The following is a 23,467-nucleotide window of genomic DNA, read 5'->3' on the forward strand; positions in this document are numbered from 1 at the left end:
ACTGACTGCACCTACCACACATGCTCAAGAAGACTGGACAACATGCTAAGTGGCAAAAGGGTTTGGGGGGCATCAGAGGGAGCCCCGCATAGCCAGGATGGGCCTACACATTGCGTGTTCTGGGAGTCATCAGCCCTCATGGCCACCGCGCTCCTCTGTGCTCAGTGGGAGGCCAGGCTGCACGCCTGCCGTGAGGCAAAACTAGTGCTTGGGCCTCCGAGGCCAGGATTAGAGCCTGCCAAGGAGTTAGGCCAGTGCCAGGGCCAGTGAGGTTGGGATCGGACTGCTGTGAGGCAAGGCCGATGCTGATGCCTCCAAGGCCAGGATCAGAGCCTGCCGAGGGGTGAGGCCAGTGCTGGGGCCAATGAAGCCGGGATTGGAGCATGCCATGAGGCAAGGCTGGTGCAGGGGCCTTCGAGGCCGGGATCGGAGCCCGCTGAGGGGTGAGACCAGGGCTGGGGCCAGCCTGGCCAGGATTGGGGCCTACCATAAGGCATGGTCGGTGCTGGGGCCTCCAAGGCTGGGATCGGAGCCTGCTGAGGGGTTAGGCCGGAGTCAGGGCCAGCGAGGCCAGGATCAAAGCCTGAGGCAAGGCCAGTTCTGGGGCCTCTGAGGCTGGGATCGGAGCCTGCTGAGGGGTGAGGCCAGTGCCAGGGCCAGCGAGGCCAGAATCAGGGTCTGCCGTGAGGCAAGGCCAGTGCTCGGGCCTCCGAGACAGGGATCGGAGCCTGCTGAGGGGTGAGGCCTGAGCCAGGGCCAGTGAGGCTGGGATTGGAGCAGGCGAGGATGTTTCTGGGGCCTCCAAGGCTGGGATTGGAGCCTGCTAAGGGGTGAGGCCAGAGCCAGGGCCAGCGAGGCAGAGATCAGAGCCTGCTGTGAGGCAAGACCAGTTCTGGGGCCTCCGAGGCTGGGATTGGAGACTGCCGAAGGGTGAGGCTGGTGCCGGGGCCAGCGAGGCTGGGATCAGAGCCTGCTGTGAGGCAAGGCCGGTGCTGGGGCCTCCGAGGCCAGGATTAGAGACTGCCGAGGGGTTAGGCCCATGCCAGGGCCAGTGAGGCCAGGATCGGAGCCTGTTAGGCAAGGCCAGTGCTGGGGCCACTGAGGCCAGGATTGGAGCCTGCTGAGGGGTGAGGCCAGTGCCAGGGCCAGCGAGGCCAGGATCAGGTCCTGCCATGAGTCAAGGCCAATGCTGGAGCCAGTGAGGCCAGGATCAGAGTATGCTGGGTGGCCAGGCCAGCACTGGGGCCTTCAGGAGTGGGGTTGGAACTTGCAATGTGGCAAACACAGAGAAATATCACAGATAATAAAAAACCAGATGCTTTCCCTAATATGAAAAATTTAGGAAAAAATGGGTAATAAGAGGAGATCTAGTTGAAGAAAGGGCCCTATGGAAGAGCAATTAAGGTGATCAATCAGAGGGGATGAGATGGGGGAAGATGGAATCTCTTTAAAATGCATGATGTGCATAAACAAATATATCAAGGTTAATCACCAAATCAAGCATGGGATCAAGGGAGGGGGAGGGAATGGCATGGGGATAGGATAAGGACTAATTGGATGATGTGTGCTTGTATATTCTCACCAGTCTTGTATTCCATTGTGATGTTTGACTACAATGCACCAATTAAAAAAAAAAAAAATATATATATATATATATATATATATATATATATATATATATATAAAAGCTTAGACCTCATGGAGAGTAGAATCTCACTCTTAGAAGATGACCACTCCAAAACTGAATGCATAGTATATAATTTAGAAAAAACAATTCGACAGCATGATTGGACATCAAAGAGATATGGGCCCATTTAAAAGAGCTAACCTAAGAATAATAGGCATAAAAGAGAGAATAGAAGGTGAAGCCAAAGGGATCATAATCTTTTCAAAGAAGTAATATCAGAAAAATTTCCAGCTGGACATCTTGGCACACATTTAATTCCAGCATTTGGGAGGTTGAGACATGTTTATTACAGTTTGTGGACAGTTTCAGCTACTACTTAAATGAGGTCCTTTGTAACTCAAACCCTGTTTCAAAAATAAAAGAATAAAAATTAGTGCTGGGGGTGTAGTTTAAGGGTAGAATGTCACTGGGTTCTATCCCCAGTACTATATATATATATTTTTTTTTTCAGACATAGTATGGTGGAGACTGTACACCCCATTGCTGAATGAAGAATAGGTCATAGAAGAAGTAAGGAGTGAAATCGAGAAATTTCTAGAAACAAACAAAAATAGAGATACAACATATCAAAGCCTCTAGGACACCTTGAAGGCAGATTTAAAGGAAAATTCATAGCACACAGTGCCCACATAAGAACAAAAAAGTCAACAAATAAATAACCTAATGACATACTTCAAAGCCCTTAAAAAACAGAAACAGTCCTATCCTAAAGCCAGTAAAAGATAGAAAATTATTAAAATCAGAGCAGAAATCAATGAAGTAAATAAAAAATACAGAAAATCAACAAAACCAAAAGCTGATGTTTTGAAAAGAGTAACAAGATAGATAATCCACTAGCCAACTTAACAACAAAAAAAGGATCAACCCAAATTATGAAGATATTACCACCAGCAGTGTAGAAATCCAAAGGATTATCAGAAACTACTTTGAAAAACTATACTCCAAAAAATGGAAAATCTGGAAGAAATTGACAACTTTCTAGATAAATACAACCTTCCCAAAATGAGTCAAGAAAATATAGAAAATTTAAACCAACCAAGAGCAATCAAAGAGAGTGAAGCATCAATATAAAGCCTACCATCAAACAAAAGCCCAGGACCAAGTGAAATATTTTCTTTTCTTTTTTGTGTGTGTGGTATTGGAGATGGAACCCAGAGGCATTCTACCTCCAAACTGTAACACTAGCCCTAGTTTTTATTTTTTATTTTGAAACCAGGTCTCACTGAGTTGCAAAGGGCCACATTAAGTAGCTGAGGCTGTTCGTGAACTGCCATCCTCTGGTCTCAGCCTCCCAAATGCTGGGATTACAAGCATGCGCCACCACTCCCAGTTCCCAACTGAATTTTATAAAACCTTTATATAGAAGAGTTAATCCCAATACTTCTCAATCTATTTCATGAAATAGATTGAAACTGGACTTTACCAAATGCATTCTGTGAAGCCAATGTCACATTAATACCAAAACCAAATAAAGACAGCTCAAGGAAAGAAAACTATAGACCTATATAGTTGATGAACTTAGACGCAAAACTGCTAAACAAAATACTAGCAATATGCACTGAAAACCACATCAAATAAATCATAAACCATGACCAAGTAGGGTTCATCCCACGGATCCAAGGCTGGTTCAACATACAAAAATTAATCCATGTAATTCATCACATAAACAGAAACAAAAATGATAGGATCATTTTACTATATGCTGAAAAAGCATTTGACAAATTCCAATATCCATTTATGCTAAAAGCACTGAAGAGAATCAGAATAGAAGGAACATACCTCAATATTATAAAGCAATCTACAGCCGGGCATGGTGGTGCATGCTTGTAATCCCCGCACTTGGGAGGCGGAGACAGGAGGATCGTGCAGGTTTGAAGCCAGCCGCGCTGGTGTAAGAGACCCTGTTTCAAAAAATAAAATAGGTCTGGGAGTGTAGCCCGGAGGTAGAAGGGCTTCCAGGGACCCCAGTACCACCAAAAATAATAAATAAATAAATAAATAAATAAATAAATAAGCAATCTACAATAGGCCCACAGCCAACATCATATTAAATGGGGAAAAACTGTGAGAATTTCTCCTAAAAACAGGAACAAGACAAGGATACCCATTATCACTACTATTTTCAATATAGTATTTGAGATGCTAGCCAGAGCAATAAGGCAAGAAAAGAAAATCAAAGTAGTACAAATAGGAAAAGAAGAATTCAAACTTTCACTATTTGCAGATGACATGATACTATACTTAAAAGAAGAGCCAACAAACTCAACCAAAAGGCTTATATAACTGATAAACAAATTCAGCAAAGTGTCTGGATACAAAATCAATCTTAAAAAATCAGAAGCTTTTCTGTATACCAACCATAAATCCATTGAAAAAGAAATCCTGAAAACAGTTCCACTCAGGATTTCACACACACACACACACACACACACACACACACACACACACACTACTTATGAATAAACTTAACAACTTAACCAAGGAGGTAAAAGACCTCTACAAAGAAAATTATAAAACACTGAAACAAGAAATTGAAGAACTTAGATAATGAAAGATCTCTCATGTTCTTGGATAAAGCAGAATAAATATCATCAAAATGGCCTTTCTTCCAAAAGTGATCTACAGATTCAACACAATACCCATTAAATTACCAAGGTCATTTCTCATAGAAAAATCAGTTCTTAAATTCATTTGGAAAAACAAAAAACCCAGAATAGCCAAAGTAGTTCTCAATAACAAAAACGATGCAGGAAGAATTACAATACCTGACCTTTAAACTATACTACAAAGCCATAGTAATAAAAACAACATGGTACTGGCACAAAAACAGACACATAGACCAGTGGAGAAGAATAGATGACTCAGAAACAAATCCACACCCTTATAGCCAATTTGTTTTTTACAAAGGGGCCAAAAACATACACTAGGAAAAAGATAGCTTCTTCAACAAAATGTGTTGCCAAAACTGGTTAATAATATATAGAAAAATGTAAATACCCCACTTTCTCACCCTGCAAAAGAGTCAATTTAAGATGGATCAAAGACTTGGAAATTATAACAGAGACCAGGGATTATGCCCTTGGAGAGATCATAGATCCAACACTGCAACACTTGGACACAGTAAAAACTTTCTCAACAAGACCATAAAGGCACAAGAAACCAAAAGGTGGATCAATACTTGGGATTGCATTTAACTGAAGAGCAGTAAAGCAAACTATCAAGAACCTCAACAAAGAGCCGATAGAATGAAAAAAATTTTGCCACCTACTCCTCCAGTAGAGGACTAATATCTAGAATATATAGAGAACTCAAGAAACTCAGCACTAAGAAAACAACCCAATTAAAAATGGGCAAGTAAACTTAATAGATACTTCACAAAAGAAGAAATTCAAATGGCCAATAAATATATGAAAAAATGTTCAACATTAGCATTTCAAATCAAAAGAGATGCAAATCAAAACTACCCTGAGATTTTACCTAACTCCAACTAGAGTGGCAATCATTCAAAACACAAACAACAATAAATGCTGATGGGGATGTGGAAATGTGGGAATTCTAAGACATTGTTGGTGGGATTGCAAATTAGTGCAACAATTTTTTTTAAAAATCATAGATCATTTTCTGGTTCCCAGTTATCTAGATAACAAAAAGAGAAAGAGATTGTTTCCTTCCTAGGCTCACTGACACTTTTCTACTTAGTTTTTCCACCTTTTCTTTGTTCTCCTTGCAGTTGCAGTTTACCTACCTCAAGCTTGTTTGCCAGTTAAAAAGGCTCAAAGTGGGGGGTCATCTTACTGTGCTCTCTTTTTTTTTTTTTTTTTTACTTTTTTTTTTTTTACTTTTTTTTTTTTTTGCGGGTTTGGGAATGGAACCCAGGGGCATTTGACCTCCGGGCTACACCCCCTGCCCTACTTTTTATTCTTTATTTTGAAACCGGGTCTCACTGAGTTGCAGAGGGCCTCACTAAGTAGCTGAGGCTGTCCGTGAACTGCAATCCTCCAGATCTCAGCCTCCCAAATGCTGGGATTACAAGCGTGCACCACCATGCCCGGCTCTTACTGTGCTTTCAATTTTGCCTTTTACTGCAGTCTGCCCCCCAAGAGAGACTCTAGGTGAGCAGCAGCTGAGCCCCTGGAAGAGGGGGGAGGGCTGAGATGCATGCCTTCCACAGGTGGGTGACTCCCTCCTATTACTTCCCAAATGCACCTTCAACACCTTTGCTTTCTCATTTCTACTAGAGAGCAGATCTGTCTCTTCAAAAAAAAAGGACAATGAGTGAAACAAGTAAGCACCACCCTGGGAAACTCTGTAGGGAGTGAAGGGAGAGAAGGGGCCTGTGTGAACACAATGTGGACTGAACTGGAAGGAGGAGGTAGGAGCTCTTTTTCACAAATTTGTTTCTGGATGTTGCTCTCATCTTGAGAAAGTAGTGTTGGGGAATTTGGGATAGAAGGGAAGGCCCTGTAAAGGACTACTTTCAGTCAACACACCCTATTTCCAACAAAGAAGTGGTAAGCAAAAATAGTGAACAATGATGTGTTCCTTTGGCATTGTCCTCATATGCAGAGATAAGTATTGACCCCGCGTACAAATACACTGTTATCTCTCTGGATAGGAAAACAATTGTCAAATAGGGAAGTTAATGCCTATGAATAGTAAGAGAAAGAAAAGTGCCATAGAATGCAAATTTCTCAAGGATTTGTCCATGGATCCCTTCATTTACCTCTTTTTTCACAATTGTCTTTTAGTGTACTCTGTGTTAAGCCTAGGTGCTAGGACTGTGTACATCCTGTCTCCCTATCCTCTGGGCTGGAACCAGAGGAAAAGGTAAGTCCCCAGAGTCCCGGTCTCCCTGCTCCACAAGAAAGGCTCTGGACAATTCAGCAGCAGCCGCACAGGAAAGTGATTTCAAAGCAAGGAGAGAGCTGTAGGCCGCAGCCAAGGGATTGAGACAGCAAGGGCTTGCAAATGGTTAAAGATGAAGTCTAAGGGAGGCAAGACAGAGCAAGGAGTGGTGCAGAATAAGAAAGAGCCCTATTCGTCCAGGTTGATGGCCACTGTACCTACTTTAGGTGCGGCTTGTGATGCTCCTGACAAAATCAAGTGGACTTTAAAGATGTGCAACAAACACCCACATAGGTCTCGTACTGCCTCTGAGCTTTTGACTGAGGGCATGGGTGGCTTGCAGTGACAAGTTGTGTTTTTCAACCTGGGGTAAATTAACAGCTGGGCCAGAAGCCATGAAGCTGGAGAGGAGGTTGCCCTGGGCATGACAGCTGTGCCCACCACAGGGCGAGCCAGCACGCCCCAACAGCGTGCACAGCTGCAGCGGCGCCTGGTGACCCGCACCAGAGAAATCAGACATCTGCCGCTTCACTTCAGCTTTCCAAATCTCACAGTGTTTCTCAAGCAGCCTAGACTGTCCCAAAACTAAGCAGGGGAAAGGATTCTGGGAATTGTAGTTCCAGCTTAGCCAACCTATCCCATATAGGCCATGACAAGGGCAGCATAGCAACATTTTATTTTATTCCTTGTGTTCGTACTTTATGTAATTTACTCCAGTGTTAGGCAATCTATATTGACTGATAGAAAATGAACAAATTTGAACAGCTCATCATTGAATGAGGCAAAAAATATGTAAAAATATAAAAACCAAAAGGAGACTTGGCTTTCTGTCCCTAAGCAAATAAGATGGCTCAGAGGCAGCAATTCCAAGCCGCACAGGTAAGCAGAAGTGAACGTCAGCAGTCTATAACTGGGCAAGGTTTCCTCAGGGTAGAGCCAGGCTTGCTGGCTCCTGCCTGCAGCCTGCAGCATGTGGGAGCCTGAGGCAGGTGGGTCAACTGAGCACGTGAGTTTGAGCCAGTCTGAGCAACATACAGAGACTTCATCTCAAACAAAACAAGACAGTTTCCTCAGAGGAGGCCACATCCACCTGATGGTATTTATGGCATGGCCTGAATTTTCCCTCTTTCTCTGGTTGCAAGGGAGGAAGTTAGTAATGGTCCATGGATGGGGGAACTCTTACCTAGTACCCTGATGTCATGGACACTTCCGCATCCTGCTCTGTGCTTATCTGAAGGTCCTTCCACTGGAGCCGACGCAGGGGGTCGGGTACTGGCCTGGCTAGGGCAGCAATACGGCTCAGAGCTAGGTTGACCAGCTCACTCAGTTCTGCCACTGAAAATGGTGCACTAGGATCCCCTCATCCCGGATATCCTGGGAGAGGGGTTCAGCCTCTGCCAGGCTGTGGGTGTGGCCAAAATAAGAAGTGTTTGCCCACCTGGACAAAGAGAAATGAAAGCCAGAGAAGAGGGCAAAGGAAGTACGAGGAGTGGGATGCCAGCCCTCGGGCCTGTTGGACTCACTTGTTGGAGGAAAGAGATAGTAAACCAGTTCTGTATCAGAGCTGAATATCATACTCGGATCACGATTTCCTAAATGTCCTTTGGCAGCAATTTAAGAAAATATACGCAGAGACCAACTAAAGTTCAGAATTGTTTGGGGGTGGGGGAATACTGGGGATTGAATCCAAGGGCATTCTACTTTTGAGCTACAACCCCAGCCCTACTTTACTTTTTTATTGTGAAACATACCCTTGCTAAGCTGCTAAGGGCCTTGCTAAGTTGCTGTGGCTGGCCTTAAACCTGTGATCCTCCTGTCTCAGCCTCCCAAGTACTTGAATTACAAGCATGCGCCACCATGCCCTGCTGGGTTTAGGATTCTTGATGAACAGCTCTGTCCTCCTCATTCTCCATTTCTTTGTAACTGTAGGAAAAAAAGAAGATATGGAGAGATGGGCAGGGGATGGAACGGGGGATAAACAAAAAGGTTAAGAACATACTAGTTACTTAGTGCAGAAAATCCAAAGTTATGATTCTGTCTGAGAAAGGTTACAGGAACACCTGTTGTGTAGACGCTGTCTTTAAAGCTGCCTTATGTTGGGGTGACTCGGTCACCATTTTATCTATTCAGTTGCATCCAGCTGAGATGTGAGAAACCGAGTCCCCTGCTCATAGTCCTCTTGGCAGGCCAGGCAGGGTGACGGGTCCTTCCTTCCTTATCTGGTGATATCCTCAGTGCTTTAACTGATGGTTTTTACTTTTTGCACAATACTTGATATTTCTTTAGCATAATCTCAGCCCCAACTTCAATGTTTCACCTTGAAATTATTTCAAGCTAACGCACTCTGTCCTTACTTCTGGGGACTCACAGTGGTGATGTGAACATTTACATGAACGGTTTTTTTTCTATGTTTATGTCATATTATCACATAAAAATTATCGAACAGATTTCTATCCAAATTTGGAGCTAATGCTTGAGACAGTCCAACTTAAGCTGGACGCTATATATAAATTTCTGTCTCTTCCAGGGTCAACTTCCAAGGCTGTTAAAACAAAGGTACAGCAAGGAGGACTGTGACTGCCAATGGGGAAAGCCGTCCCCAGGAAGGCACCGTGGACTAGGACGACCGTGAGCCTCAAACTCAGGTCATAACAGCAAGACCCTCAGTCTCCTGCACTGATTTGGGAGCGGGCAGCCTCACCATGCTGGGCGGGCAGCCTCACGCAGGCCTGAGAATACTCTCCCATAAACAGCAGCAGGGCATTGTTTATTGAACGATAATTAATGAGATTCTTCACCAATATGCAGATTAACATAAATAACTCCTTCCTTTATAGTCTTCACACAAAACAATCCACACTTGAAGACCACATTTCCACAGCACCTCACCTGCCTCAGAAACAGACGTAGAGTTCACATGGCCCTATGCAATTTACTGCGAATTCTCATTTCAACTGCTATCTTCTGAGTAGTTGTGTGGCTAGGTTAATGATATGCTTGCATTTCTTTTTGTCCCATCTCAAGGGAGGCTTTTTCTCTCTCTCTCCTTCCTTCTTTCCCCCTTCCTTCCTTCCTTCCTTCCTCCCTTTCTACCTTGTTTCTTTTTGTTTGCTGGAATTGAACCAAGGGGCTTCTACCTCTGAGGTATACACCCACCCAGCCCTATTTTATTTTATTTTATTTTATTTTATTTTATTTTTATTTTTTGAGTACCAGGGATGGAACCCAGGGGCACTGAACCTCCAAGCTATACCCCCAGCCCTATTTTTTAGTGGTTTTTTTGTTTGTTTGTTTGTTTTTGAAACAGGGTCTCACTGAGTTGTAAATGGCCTCACTAAGTAGGTGAGGCTGTCCATGAACTGCAGTCCTCTGGTCTCAGCCTTCTGAATCCTGGGATTAGAAGCATCCTATTTTTTTAATTTTTTTATTTTGAAACAAAGTCTCAGAGGGCCTCAATAAGTAGCCAAGGCTGTTCACAAATGGCATGCTTCTGTCTCAGCCTCCCAAATGCTGAGATTACAAGTGTGTGCCACCACGTCCAGCAACCCCAGCCTTTTTTATGTTTTACTTTGAAACAGGGTCTCCCTAAGCTGCTAAGGGTCTTGCTAAATTGCTGAGGCTGACCTCAAACTTATATTCTTCCCATTTCAGCCCCCCTAGTAGATATTCCTTTTTTTTTTTTTTTTAAGAAAAGGGAGGGAAAGCAGTCTTTAAGATCTAAAACTGTTAATTTTGGCTTTGATTTTGTATCCACACAGACAAAAAAAGGAGCCCAATTTCCTAGCACATTTTCACGTCTCAAAGGCACATAGGCACTGCACACCCTGGACGTGTGTGTAAGTAGGCTTATACACATCGGTGAGGGTGGTGCTGGGGACAGTGAATGTGGTTCAGCAGAGGATCTTGTGTTTGGCTCAGAATCCTCAGAAAAGGAAATGAATGAGACCTACCACATCAGTGCCTAGGACTGTGGATCACAGGTTCGGAAGTTGCTTTTTCACACCTTTATTTAACCCACATGACAAGCGTCTACTTTGCTCTGTTTTTATTTTATGAAGCTGCTTAGCTTGTAAATTGAACTTTGAAAGACACTGGAAATCTCTAAAGGAAAGAGGTGTGGGTGGTATTATTTCCTTGCTAGGAACAATGAATTTATGTAGACAGAATCCTACCAGCATGTATTCACTAATCTCCCCTTAACTTCACATAGCTTTGTTTATGTAAGTTTTGACTACTTGGATTCCTACCTGTCATCAGTGCCATCATTCATGGGCCTGAAAACAGATTTCATTTATACATAGTCACTCACTCACAGAATGGCACCGTGAATGCTAATTTAAATCATATAAATGTTCCTACCCCTTTAAAAAAAGATTGTGGATTTATAAATTACTTTGAAAAAACTCAGTGGTTGAGAGTTGAGCACAGGTGTAGTTCTAGGTACTTGGGAGGCTGAGACAAGAGGATCCCTTGAGCCCAGGAGTCTGAGGCCAGCCTGGGCAACGAAGCAAGACCACCCTGTGTCAAAAAAACAAGTAAGCAAAAGAGGATGGTTGCTGAGCCAGGTGTGGTGGTGCACACCTTTAATCCCAGCACTTGGAGGCTCATCACAGGTTTACAGCCAGCCTCCGCCACTTAATGAGGCTCTCAGCAACTTAGGGAGACCTTGTTTCCAAATAAAAAATATAACAGGGCTGGGAGTATAGCTCAGTGATAGAATCCCAGTAACCAACACACACACACACCACAATGATTGTGAGTCAAGCCTCACTAAAGGCAAATTAGCCCTTAAAGAACAATAGAGAGGAGGGGCTGGGTGTAGCTCAGGCGAGTGCTTGCCTCGCATGCTGAGATCCCCAGCACTTAATAAATAAATAAAGCAATAAAGCAATAGAACTGAAACACAGGGAGCTTCAGAAGCAGAATTTTTAGGCTCCTAGAGTTCCTTTGCTCTTGGGTCTACTCAGTTTCCACATGTCTGTCACATGTATGGCTCCTGGTGCTTTAACACATAGGATCTAAGGTTCCACAAAAAAAAAAAAAAAAAAAAAATAGCTCGGGCATAGGGTCTTAGACTTGCATTTCCAGAGTCTCCTCTAAGCGTTTTTTTTTTTTTTTTTTTAATAAATATTACATTTGGATAACCAATGCCCTAGATTTGGGATTGCATTTATCTCCGAGTCCTCTTCAGGAAGATTGTGATGGTTGGTTTTTACATCAGTTTGGGCTAATGGATACTCTGATAGCTGGTAAAACTTTGTTCTGCATATGTTGCCACTTGAATTGGTAGACCAAGTAAAGAAGATGCCCTCACCAGTGTAGGTAGGCATCAGCCAAGCTGTTAAGGTTTCCAATAGAACAAAAAGGTGTTAGATCTCAGGCGTGATGGCACATTCAGTACTTGGGAGGCTGAGACTGGAGGATTGCAGGATCTAGGACAGCCTTGAAAACTCAGCAAATAAATAAATAAATAGGCCTGGGGGTATAACTGGGAGGTAGAGTACCGCTGGGTTCAATCCCCAAAATACCCCCTCCAAAAAAAAAGTGCTGGTGAATACGTAGGTTTGCGATCTGTGTGAGCCCTGCGACTCAGCAGCCTGGCTGGGGGTGAGCTACATTCCTGGCTTTCCTGGTCCCCCCAGTTTAGGACAGATTAGGGCCTCACAGCCTCCCGAGCCCCAGCAGCTGAGCCTTGCAGTAAACCTCTTTCTGTGCATTTCCACGTCCCACTGGTTCTGCTTCTCTAGAGAAATAGACTAATAGACTAGCGGAGACAGCTTAGAGTTCCCACAGAAGACTGTCACAAGGAACCCGAGCTGAATTCTTTCTTCACAGCACGCTGGGTTTCCTTTTCAGCAGCTGCCCCTCCCCCAGCTCTGCACGCTCTTTGTGAAACTGTCACTCTTTGTGAACTTGGTGGCTGTGAGCTGCTTAGGAAGGCTGGCTCAGCCCTCACCTGGACTCAGGGCGGCTCACTTAACTGCCCAGAACAAGGCTTAGAAATAAAGCGGAGCCCCTCCCTCCTCCTGGAAGAGGCTCCTAAGGGAGGGGAGCCCTTCTCCCAGCTAGAACTATGCACCCTGGACTCTGCATATAAATGGAGTGTCCTCCGCTTCAGCCCAAACCCAGAGCAGGAGCCACCAGACTGCGCGCCTCCCCGTGAACGTGCTGCGTGTGTGTGTGTGTGTGTGTGTGTGTGTGTGTGTGTGTGTTTTACTGGGGATCGAACTCAGAGGCCTTCTGCCTCCAGTCTATACTCCCAGCCCTACTTTATCTCATTTGGAAACAAGGTCTCGCTAATTTGCTAAAAGCCTCGCTCAGTTGCTGAGGCTGGCCTCAAAACGGCACCTCCTGTCTCAGCCTCCCAAGTACTGGGATTACAAGGGTGTGCTACCCAGCTCCAGCTGGCGTATGCTGTCAGAGTTTCAAAAGACTATCTCCATTTTAGGAAGTGCTGCCCCTTCATGATCTGACCAATTAGACGGTGTGATGGTAATCTTTCAGCCTCAGACTTTCCCCTGGGGTATATTTTTTTCTGCAAGATGATATCCATAGTCAAAAGGGCTTTTTACTAGGCACTGTGAAATGATCTACCCTTTCTGAGATAATTGCTGGCAACTGGGATTACCCAGAAGCGAGGAGGCACTTTGTCTGTTATCGCTGGCTGTGCATGCAATTGGCTAGGCTCCTGCACAGGTGTCAAGGATAGAGTGCTCCTGTGCTGGAGCTCCGCACAGCTCCTTCCCTGGCAACGGGAGGAGGAAGGAAAGCAGTGACGGGGTCTTGAGGTCCTCCTGTCCTCCCTCACTAGAGTGACAGTTTCATCAACCAAGATTAATAAAGAAATGGAGTTTATTCCATAAAACCGTTTTAATGGAACTTGATTTTCATTATTATTATTGTGATTCTGTTTATATGAACCCCTCAAAGGCAGGTTAAGAAATCTATTTCATGTGACAGGCTCTAATTTTTAGCATCACAAATGCCTTGACCTTCCAGGCCCATTTGGGTTGCTAGTGCTTTGTCAGATGACGACAGAGAGCACGAGCGGAGAGCAGGAGAGCTTACCCACGACCCACAGGACAGCGCCAGGCTGCATGTAGTCATCCATGTAAGACCCCTAGTAGCCCTGCAAAATGGACGTCGTTCTCGCAGGTTTCCAGATGGCAGGAGGCACAGAGAGGGGGTATTTCACTGAAGGTCGCCACTAGGTCGGCCGTGGATTTAGGATTGTTTAGGTCCTTGCTTGTCTGTGTGTGATCCCTGAGGCAGCAGCACGGGTATCGCCTGGGAGTCTGACAAAGGTGCAGGTTCTCAGGCCTACTCCAGACCTTCGGAATCAGCATCTACATGTTAACAAGACTCCCAGGTGACTCACATTCACGTTAAGATGTTTCGTTTGTCTGTTTGTGTGCTGGGGATCGAACCCAGGAGCATTCCACTGCAGCTTTTTTTTTTTTTTTTTTTTTTTTTCAGAACTAGGGATTGAACTCAGGGGCATTCTACCTCTGAGCTACACTCCCAGCCCTATTTTTTATTCTTTTTTTTTTTTTTTTGGTGGTACTGGGGTTCCTGGAAGCCCTTCTACCTCCGGGCTCCACTCCCAGACACCTATTTTGTATTTTTATTTGGAAACAGGGTCTCTTAAGCCAGCGCACGCGCCTGGCTTTGAACCTGCGCGATCCTCCTGTCTCTGCCTCCCAAGCGCGGGGATTACAAGCATGCGCTACCACGCCCGGCTATTTTTTATTCTTTATTGGAAACAGTGTCTTACTACGTTGCAGGGGGCCTCACTAAGTAGCTGAGGCTGGCCATGAACCTGTGATCCTCCTATCTCAGTCTTCCAAGTACAGGGATTACAAGTGTGCGTCACCACGCCTGGCTCCCACAGCCCCCCCCCTTTTTTTTTGCGGGTATGGGGATGAAAGCCAGGGGCATTTGACCTCTGAGCTATACCCCCTACCCTATTTTTTATTCTTTATTTTGAAACCGGGTCTCACTGAGTTGCAGAGGGCCTCACTAAGTAGCTGAGGCTGTCTGTGAACCATGATCCTCCTGTCTCAGCCTCCCGAATGCTAGGATTCTAAGCGTGCACCACCATGCCATGCTTTTCCACAGCCCTTTTTATTTAAAAAAAATTTTTTTTTAAGTGAGATCTCACTAAGTTGTTGATAGTCTTGTTAAGCTGCTGGAACTGGCCTCAAACCTGCAATTCTCCCGTCTCAGGCTCCCAAGTACTGAGATTACCAACAGGTAGCACCGTACCCCTCTCTACACTAAGCTTTTAAAACCACTCACTTGAATAATCTTGGATTATTTCTTCCCCTACCCTTTAAAAACTTACTTGGCTTCAGTTTTAGGGAAATAAAGTACACTTGGTCGGCTTATTAAGAAAAAAGACGAGCTGGGCATGGTGGCACATGCTTCTAATCCCAGCATTTGGGAAGCTGAGACAGGAAGATCCAGGTTCACGGCCAGCCTCAACTACTTAGTGAAACCCTTGCAACTCAGTGATACCCTGTTTCAAAATAAAGAATAAAAAAAATAGGGCTGGGGGTATGGATCAGAGGTAGAATGCCCCGAGTTCCATCCTCCACTTCAAAAATAAATATATAAATAAATAAAAATAGAAAAAAGAGGCCAGGCGTGGTGGTGCATGCTCTTAATCCCAGAATTCAGGAGGCTGAGCACCTCAGTGAGACTCTGTTTCAAAAAAAATAAAGGACTAAAAATAGGACTGGGGGTGTAGCTCGGAGGTACAATGCCCCTGGGTTCCATCTCCAGTATCACAAAAAAAAAAGAAAGAAAAAAAAGAAAAAGAAAGAGAGAAAGGAAGAAAGAAAGAAAAAAGAGATGGGTTGGACACAGTGGTTGTAATGACAGCTGCTTGGAGGCTGAGGCAGGAAGATCATAAATTCAAGGCCAATGTAGACAATTTAGAAAGACCCTAATAATTATTATTAAAAATAATAATAATGATAATGGACTAGAAGTAGTGGTAAAGCTTAGTGGTAAAGCATGCCTGAGTTCAATTCCTACTACTACAAAAAGAAGATAAAAAAAAACAAAAACCACGGGCTGGGGTTGCAGCTCAGTGGTGGAATGCTAGCCTAGCATGGGCAGGGTGCTGGTTCAACCCCCAGCACCCACCCTCAAAAGGAGAGAGAGAGATGGGATTTTAAGAGGATTTTTGTGTCCTTTCCCTGGCACCTACTGCCCCCAGATGATCTCAAGAAAAAAAAAAATGTGAGTGAATTAACACTCAGTACGTACTCCTAATTCAAAAAGGTTAAGGGGAAAAGTCAAGCTGGATATGTGTTTTCAGTTCTTGCTCCTGGAAGCAGGTCCTTCGTGTCCATTTCTGTTTTCCTGATGGCTGGCACAATGCCTTCCATGCAGCAAACAATCAACTAATCTGTGATTTTTTCCCCCCTAATCATGAGCATTTCACCTTGGTATAAAAAACAATATCAACAAAATCAAGGCAAAAACTTTAGAAAACGAAATCAAGGCCCAGGAAGACAAACTCTCCTCCCTTCGTCTTAACTCATAATAAAGGCTTTTGTTGTTCTAACAAAACAAAACAAAAATAAAGCACTCAGAGTTCAGGACACAGCTTGTCCTCAGTTGTCCTCTCCCGGAGGGTTGGTTAAATGCCTCCAAAGCCGATGGCCGCAGATCACACTGGTGGTGATTTAGGCGGCCCGCAATTTAAAATAGGGACGACTTGGCATGTAGTCACCCGTAGACACGACTTTATCCCAGTCTATTTTACACGACACTTAGGTGTTCGCAGAATCATAGTGTGCTTTGTAAAAAGAACAAGGGACTGTATAAAGCCAGACACTCCTAGCATTGTAGCAGGGGTACCTGACACCTAGTCTTCCTTCAGAAAATAAATATCAACTGGACATGGTTAGGCTAACTATGCTCAATTTTATTTTACTCTTTTATTTTTACTTATTTATTTATTTATTTTGCCAGTCTGGGGATGGAACCCAGGTGCATTTGACCTCTGAGCTACAGCCTCGGCCCTATTTTTTAGTCTTTAATTTGAAACCGGGTCTCACTGAGTTGCAGAGGGCCTCGCTAAGTAGCTGAGGCTGTCCGCGAACCGCGATCCTCCGGTCTCAGCCTCCTGAATGCTGGGATTACAAGTGGGCGCCACCACGCCCGGCCATTTTATTTTAATTAAATGTTCATTCCATTAAATAAATCTTATTAGCTGGGCGTGGTGGCACACCCTTGTAATCCCAGCATTTGGGAGGCTGAGACAGGGATCGCGGTTTGCATACAGCCTCAGCTACTTAGTGAGGCCCTCTGCAACTCAGTGAAACCCTGTTTCAAAAAAAAATTTTTTTTTTTTGGTGGTACTGGGGTTCCTGGAAACCCTTCTACCTCCGGGCTAAACCCCCAGACCTACTTTATATTTTTATTTGGAAACAGGGTCTCTTAAGCCAGCCCAGCTGGCTTCAAACATGTGTGGTCCTCCTGTCTCTGCCTCCCAAGTGTGGGAATTACAAGCGTGCGCCACCATGCCCGGCCCTGTTTCAAAATTTAAAAAGGACTAAAAAATAGGGCTGGGGATGTAGTTCGGAGGTACAATGCCCCTGGGTTCCATCCCCAGTACTGCAAAAAAAAAAAAAAAAAAAAAAATCTTATTCCATCAGAAGATAATTTCCAACTAAAATATAATTTTTTGTTGTTGTTTAGATGCAGGAGATTGAAGCATATACTCTCCTATTGAGCTACACTCCCAGCCCCTAAATTTTTGTTATTTTTAATAGGCAAACAATTCATGTATATTGCACATAATATATTTTCAAATAACAGAACAAATTATGACTTAGGGCTCATAACATTCTATGACAACAGAATAAGAAGCAGTTATAAAGAAATAAAGATGGAGCCAGGCGTGGCGGCACACACTTGTAATCCCAGCACTAGGGAGGCTGAGACAGGAAGATCGCAGGTTTGCAGCCAGCCTCAGCAACTTATCGAGGCCCTCTGCAACTTAGTGAGACTCTGCTTCAAAATAAAAAATAAAAAATAGGGCTGGAGTTGTAGGTTATAGGTAGAATGCCCCTCGGCTCAATCCCTAGTACTGCAAAAACAAACAAATATAATTAAGTAATATGCAGTCCAGCCAATCTAATGTTTTAGCATCATTAAAATTTATAAGCTTACCCAGGTGTGGTGGCACATGCCTGTAATCCCAGTACTTGTAATGCTGAGAGGATCACGGGTTCAAGGCCAGCCTCAACAATTTAGTGAGGACCTCAGCAACTTAATGAGATCCTGTTTCAAAATTTAAAAAATAAAATAAAATAGGGCTGGGGGTGTAGCTCAGACATAGAATGCCCTGGGTTCATTCCCCAGTAATATAAACATGAGAGAGAGAGAGAGAGAGAGAGAGAGAGAGAGAGAGAGAATGAATGAATATGTTTTATGTCTAAATTAGTTTTTAAATATCTAATTTTTTATAGATTACAGTTCTGAGACTAAAGCAGTAAGACTATTTTATTCTTTCTCCAAACAGGAAACCACTGGCAATGCAATGTGAAATCATTTTCTATTTTTAAAATGAATTTGAGACATGACTATTAGTGTGGCAGTTGCACAGGGCAAAAAATGAGATGAATAAATGGGCCTGAAATCCAGACAAAGCAGCGCTCTTCAAAAATCATACGAGAATGTATGCACTTGTCCCCACAGTTTCATTCATCAACTTTAATATACTCCTATCAAAAGTCCCACACTGCCGGGCATGGTGGCGCACGCTGTAATCCCCGCACTTGGGAGGCAGAGACAGGAGGATCGCGCAGGTTCGAAGCCAGCCGCGCGCGCTGGCTTAGGAGACCCTATTTCCAAATTAAAAAAATATAAAAAAATAGGTCTGGGGAGTGTAGCCCGGAGGTTGAAGGGCTTCCAGGAACCCTAGTACTACTAAAAAAAAAAAAAAAAAAAAAAAATCCCACACTAAGACCGCTCCTTTATGAGGTTAGGTTCAACAATATTCCCGGTTTACATGAGTTGATTTTTCTGTAGATATATGACTAACTAAATATATTAACATTTTATTTAGACCGTATTCTGGGAAAATGTGCACACCTAAGCTATGTAAACAGGAACCAGCAAGGACTCCCATTCCTCCTGGTCCAGCTGTCTCAATCACTTGACTTGTCTGAACCCTGAATAGGTAGCCCGGCTGAAAGATGTTAGGGTAAATCTGTTATTGTGATTTTTATTCTTAGGAGGGGTGTCCCTGTGTTGCCCCAGCAACTGGTCTTGCACTCTGCAGACAGAAGATCCTACACACTCAGCCCCTGATGGCTGAGACAACAGGAGTGCACACTCAGTGTTCTGTGCTGTGTGTGTGTGTGTGTGTGTGTGTGTGTGTGTGTGTGGTACTGGGAATTAAACCTAGAGGCAGTCTCCCTCCGATCTACTGTCCCAGACCAATTTTTCTTTTCTTATTTGGAAACAGAGTCTCAGTAAGTTGCTGAGAGCTTCACTAAATTGCTGACACTTATCGTCGAACCTATGATCCTCCTGTCTCAGCCTCCCAAGTACTGGGATTAGAGGCATATGCCACCACACCTGGCCCTAAAAAATATGTTTTTTAATTCAGATTTTATAAAATAAATTCCTGCTTGGTCCATATTAAAGATACTTGTAACAATACATAGGGGACATTTAAAAAATCACAGAGCAGTTGGGCATGGAGCACATGATTGGTAATCCTAGTACTTGGGAGGCTGAGACAGGAGAATCACATAGGTTCAAAGCCAGCCTCAGCTGCTTGGTGAGGCTCTCAGCAACTTAGTGAGACCCTGTTTCCAAATGAAAAATATAAAATAGGTCTGGGAGTGTAGCCCAGGGTTAGAAGGCCCCTGTGTTTCATCCCCAGTACTGCAAAAAAAAAAAAAAAAAAAAAATGCCCGGCTGAGCAACATTTTTAATTTTAATAAAGTACAACAAATAAGTTTTTCTCTCATGGATTATACTTTTGATATTATACTTTAAATTTTATTACCAAATTCAAGGTCACCTAGACTTTTCTCCCATTTTCTCTCCTAGAAGTTTATATTTTTATTTATGTCTATGATACATTTTTTGTGTGTGGTACTGGGGGTGGAACCCAGAGGCTTTTCTACCTCCAGGCTCTACTCCCAGACCTATTTTATACTTTATTTGGAAACAGGGTCTCACTAAGTTGCTGAGAGCCTCACTAAGTAGCTGAGGCCGGCTTCGAACCTGTGCAATCCAAGCGTGCGCCACCACGCCCGGCCTATGATTCAATTTGAAGCAGTTTTTGTGCTTCAAATTTTCATTTCCATCAGTCAATAAATTTTATTTTTTCCTTAAACCAGGTTAGATTAGTTTTGTTTTTTCACTTGCAACTATGAAAAGAGAACTGATGCTTAAATTTTCTCCTAATTTATGTCAGTGTATACTTTTGTTATGTATTTACATGGTTGAAATTCTCATCTCTAGCTGGGCATGGTGGCACATGCTTTAGTCTCGGCATTTGGGAGGCTGAGACAGGATGATTGTGGTTCATGGACAGCCTCAGCTACTTAGTGTGGCTCTCTGCAGTTCAGTGAGACCCTGTTTCAAAATAAAAAGTAAAAAAATAGGGCTGGGGGTGTACCTCAGAGGTAGATTGCCCCTGGGTTCTCATCCCCAGTACCACACACACACACACACACACACACACACACACACACACACACACTCTTATCCTTAAACGGGGTATTGTGGCACATTCTTATAATCTCAGTATTTGGGAGACTGAGACAAGAAGTTTGCAGGTTTGCTGCAGCCAGCCTCAGCTACTTTGTAAGGCCCTCCACAACTTAGTGAGACCCTATTTCTAAATAAAGAATAAAAAATAGGGATGGTATAGCTCAGAGGTTCCCTGAGTTCAAGCCCTAGTACCACCCTCCAAAAAAAAAAAAAAAAATCTCACCTCTAAGCCAGGTGTGATGGTTCATGATTATAATCCCAGTACTTGGGAGGCTGAGACAGGAGAATCACAGGTTTGCGGCCAGCCTAGGTACTTAGTGAGGCCCTCCACAACTTAGCGAGACCCTATTTCAAAAGAAAGAATTATAAAAAAGGGATGGGGATGTAATTCAGAGATAGAATGCTCCTGGGTTCAATCCCCAGTACTGCCAAACAAACAAAAACAAATTCTTGTCCCTTTGATTGATTTACAGTCTTTCATCATATTGGTATTTAATAATTAGCTTCATATTCTCGGGCAAATTTCCAAATTTTCACTGTCATGAAATAAGCTGGACAAATAGTTTTGTATAAATTATTTTTCTCTTTGTTATTTTTTGTGATATATTTACGAAGAACAGAATTTGCAGGTGAAAGAAGCAAGCCGAGGAATAACTCTTGTTAATACCACAAGCATCAGGGGACTGTGTAAAATACCATGGGCAATGCTTATGAATTGAAGCCCACTAGCATTTTATTATTTGTTATTTATTATTTATTTTTGTGGTAATAGGAATGGAGCCCAGGGGCATTCTACCTTCAAGCTACACTCCCTACTCTATTTTATTTTTACTTTGAAACAGGGTATTGCTAAGTGGATTAGTGTCTCACTACTTTCTGAGGCTGTCCTTGAACCTATGATCCTATTGCCTCAATCTCCCAAATCCATCAGCATTTTTTGGGAGGGGGGTACTGGGGTTCCTGGAAGCCCTTCTACCTCCGGGCTACACTCCCAGACCTATTTTACACTTTTTTATTTGGAAACAGGGTCTCTTAAGCCAGCATGCTGGCTTCAAACCTTCGCGATCCTCCTGTCTCTGCCTCCCAAGCGCGGGGATTACAAGTGTGCCCCACCACACCCGGCCATCAGCATTTTTTTTTAAATCACCTTTATTTATTTTGAAGAGAAATATATAAATCCTCTTCCCACTTAGCTTTTGAAAATTTAATTATAACTATTTTTATCACTATTTTTATCATATGTTAGTAAACTTCAACTTACCCGTCACCCAGTTACTGAAATTTTGCCACATTTACTCTTTTTACTATAAAAATTTATTTTTAAACAAAATTATAAGTAGATTACAAATATCTTATAGCATTATTATATATTCTTAAAACATCTCTGAATATTTGAATGATACATTTTATTTACCCATTGCCAGGCCTTGTACTGTATTAGAAATTTTATATTATTTTTAATTTTATTTAATTTTATTTTGGGGGTACTGGAGATTGAACCCAGGGGCATTCTACCACTGAGCGGCACCTGCAGACCTTTCTAAATTTTGAAACAGAGACTCATTAAGTTATTATGTGCTGGCCTCAAACCTGTGATCTTCCTGTCATAGGGGCTGGGATTGCAGGAATGTGCCACCCTGCCGGGCTTCAAATTTCATTTATAAAAAATTACATTATTTCTCTTTTTTCTGTGCTTGGGATTCAAATCCAGGGACATTTAACCACTGAGCTACACCTCAAACCCTATTATATTTTTTATTTTAAAACAGGATCCAGTTAAGTTGATAAAGACCTCACTAAATTGATGAGGCTGGCCTCAGACCTATGATCCTCCTGTCTCAGCCTCTGAAGTACTAGGCATGCACCATCCCATCAGGATGCAAATAAACTCTTAAAACTCAGGAATAAGACACTAAAAAACTCATTATAAAATGACCAAACATATGCCGGGCATGGTGGCGCATACTTGTAATCCCAGCATTTGGGAGGCTGAGACAAGAGGATCGTGGTTTGAGGACAGCCTCACCTACTTAGTGAGGCCCTTTGCAACTCAGTGAGACCCTGTTTCCAAATAAAGAATAAAAAATAGGGTTGGGGTGTAGCTCGGAGGTCGAATGCCCCTGCGTTCCATCCCTAATACTGCAAAAAATAAAAATAAAAAGAGCAAACAAACAGATACCTACCAACAAAGATGTACACATGGCAATAAATGTATGAGAACATATGCAACATCATTGGTCAGTATGGCGTCATGAATTAAAACAACACACTTATTAGTATGGATGAAAGTGTTTTTAAAAGGACAGTATCACGTGCTGACAAGGATGCAAGGTAAACAGGGCTCTCCTTTGCCGATGTAAATGTGAAATGGCTACTTTGGAAAAGTTTGACTAAATAGAGGACCCACCAACTAGACTCCTAGGTATTTACCAAACTGATTTGAAAACACATGTAAACAAATGTTTATAGAAACTTTTTAAAAAATAATTTCCTTAGCCGGGCGTGGTGGCGCACGCTTGTAATCCCCGTGCTTGGGAGGCGGAGACAGGAGGATGGCGCAGGTTCGAAGCCAGCCGCAATGGCGTAAGAGACCCTGTTTCCAAATAAAAAAAATATATAAAATAGGTCTGGGAGTGTAGCCCAGAGGCAGAAGGGCTTCTAGGAACCAAAAAAAAAAAAAGTTCCTTTATGAAAATTAGCTCAGATATAGAGACGACTGCTATAATATGTTTATGGCAGCACAGTGTGTATAACCAGACTGAATGGCATAAAGATGGCTGTATTGTGTAAAATAAACACATAATTATCTCATTGTTGCATCCATTATCTGAGCATCCTATAGGTGAGAGAGACGAGGTCTAGATCTGTTTGTGAGAGTTCACACAAAGACTCGGTTTACCTGTAAAAATCATCCGCTTCCCCACAGTCGCAGATGCTGGCCCGCGGTGTGACAGGGACGCCATGGCTGATGTTCCAGAGGCGCCACTGCAGTTTCTCCCTCAGCTTCTTCCAGCCAGTTAGCCTCCACCAAGAAGAACCAAACACCCAGCTTCCTGCTCGCCCTCCGTGGTTGCTAAGGACTCTTTATGACAAGGATTCAGTATTCCAATCCCCAAGAACAGATAGATACAGTGATAGCATTCCCAGGATTTGCACCCAATAATAACTTTTCCTTATCTGTCAATG

General features: G+C 43.2%; 1 protein-coding gene across 1 annotated transcript in view; it reads right to left on the reverse strand.

Moving 5' to 3' along the window:
• The window catches only part of SPMIP2 (sperm microtubule inner protein 2), a gene marked incomplete at both ends in the record, with an annotated part of 171,220 nt that extends 147,976 nt beyond the window's left edge, over nt 1-23,244 (reverse strand). Inside the window, one exon of the mRNA XM_080697165.1 lies at nt 23,181-23,244. Within this exon, the coding sequence (XP_080553291.1) occupies nt 23,181-23,244 (64 nt within the window). The remainder of the gene's footprint in view (nt 1-23,180) is intronic.
• Between the last annotated feature and the right edge of the window lie 223 nt (nt 23,245-23,467).

Source organism: Muscardinus avellanarius (genome assembly GCF_963383645.1).
Source record: "Muscardinus avellanarius genome assembly, chromosome: 6".
NCBI lineage: Eukaryota > Metazoa > Chordata > Mammalia > Rodentia > Gliridae > Muscardinus > Muscardinus avellanarius.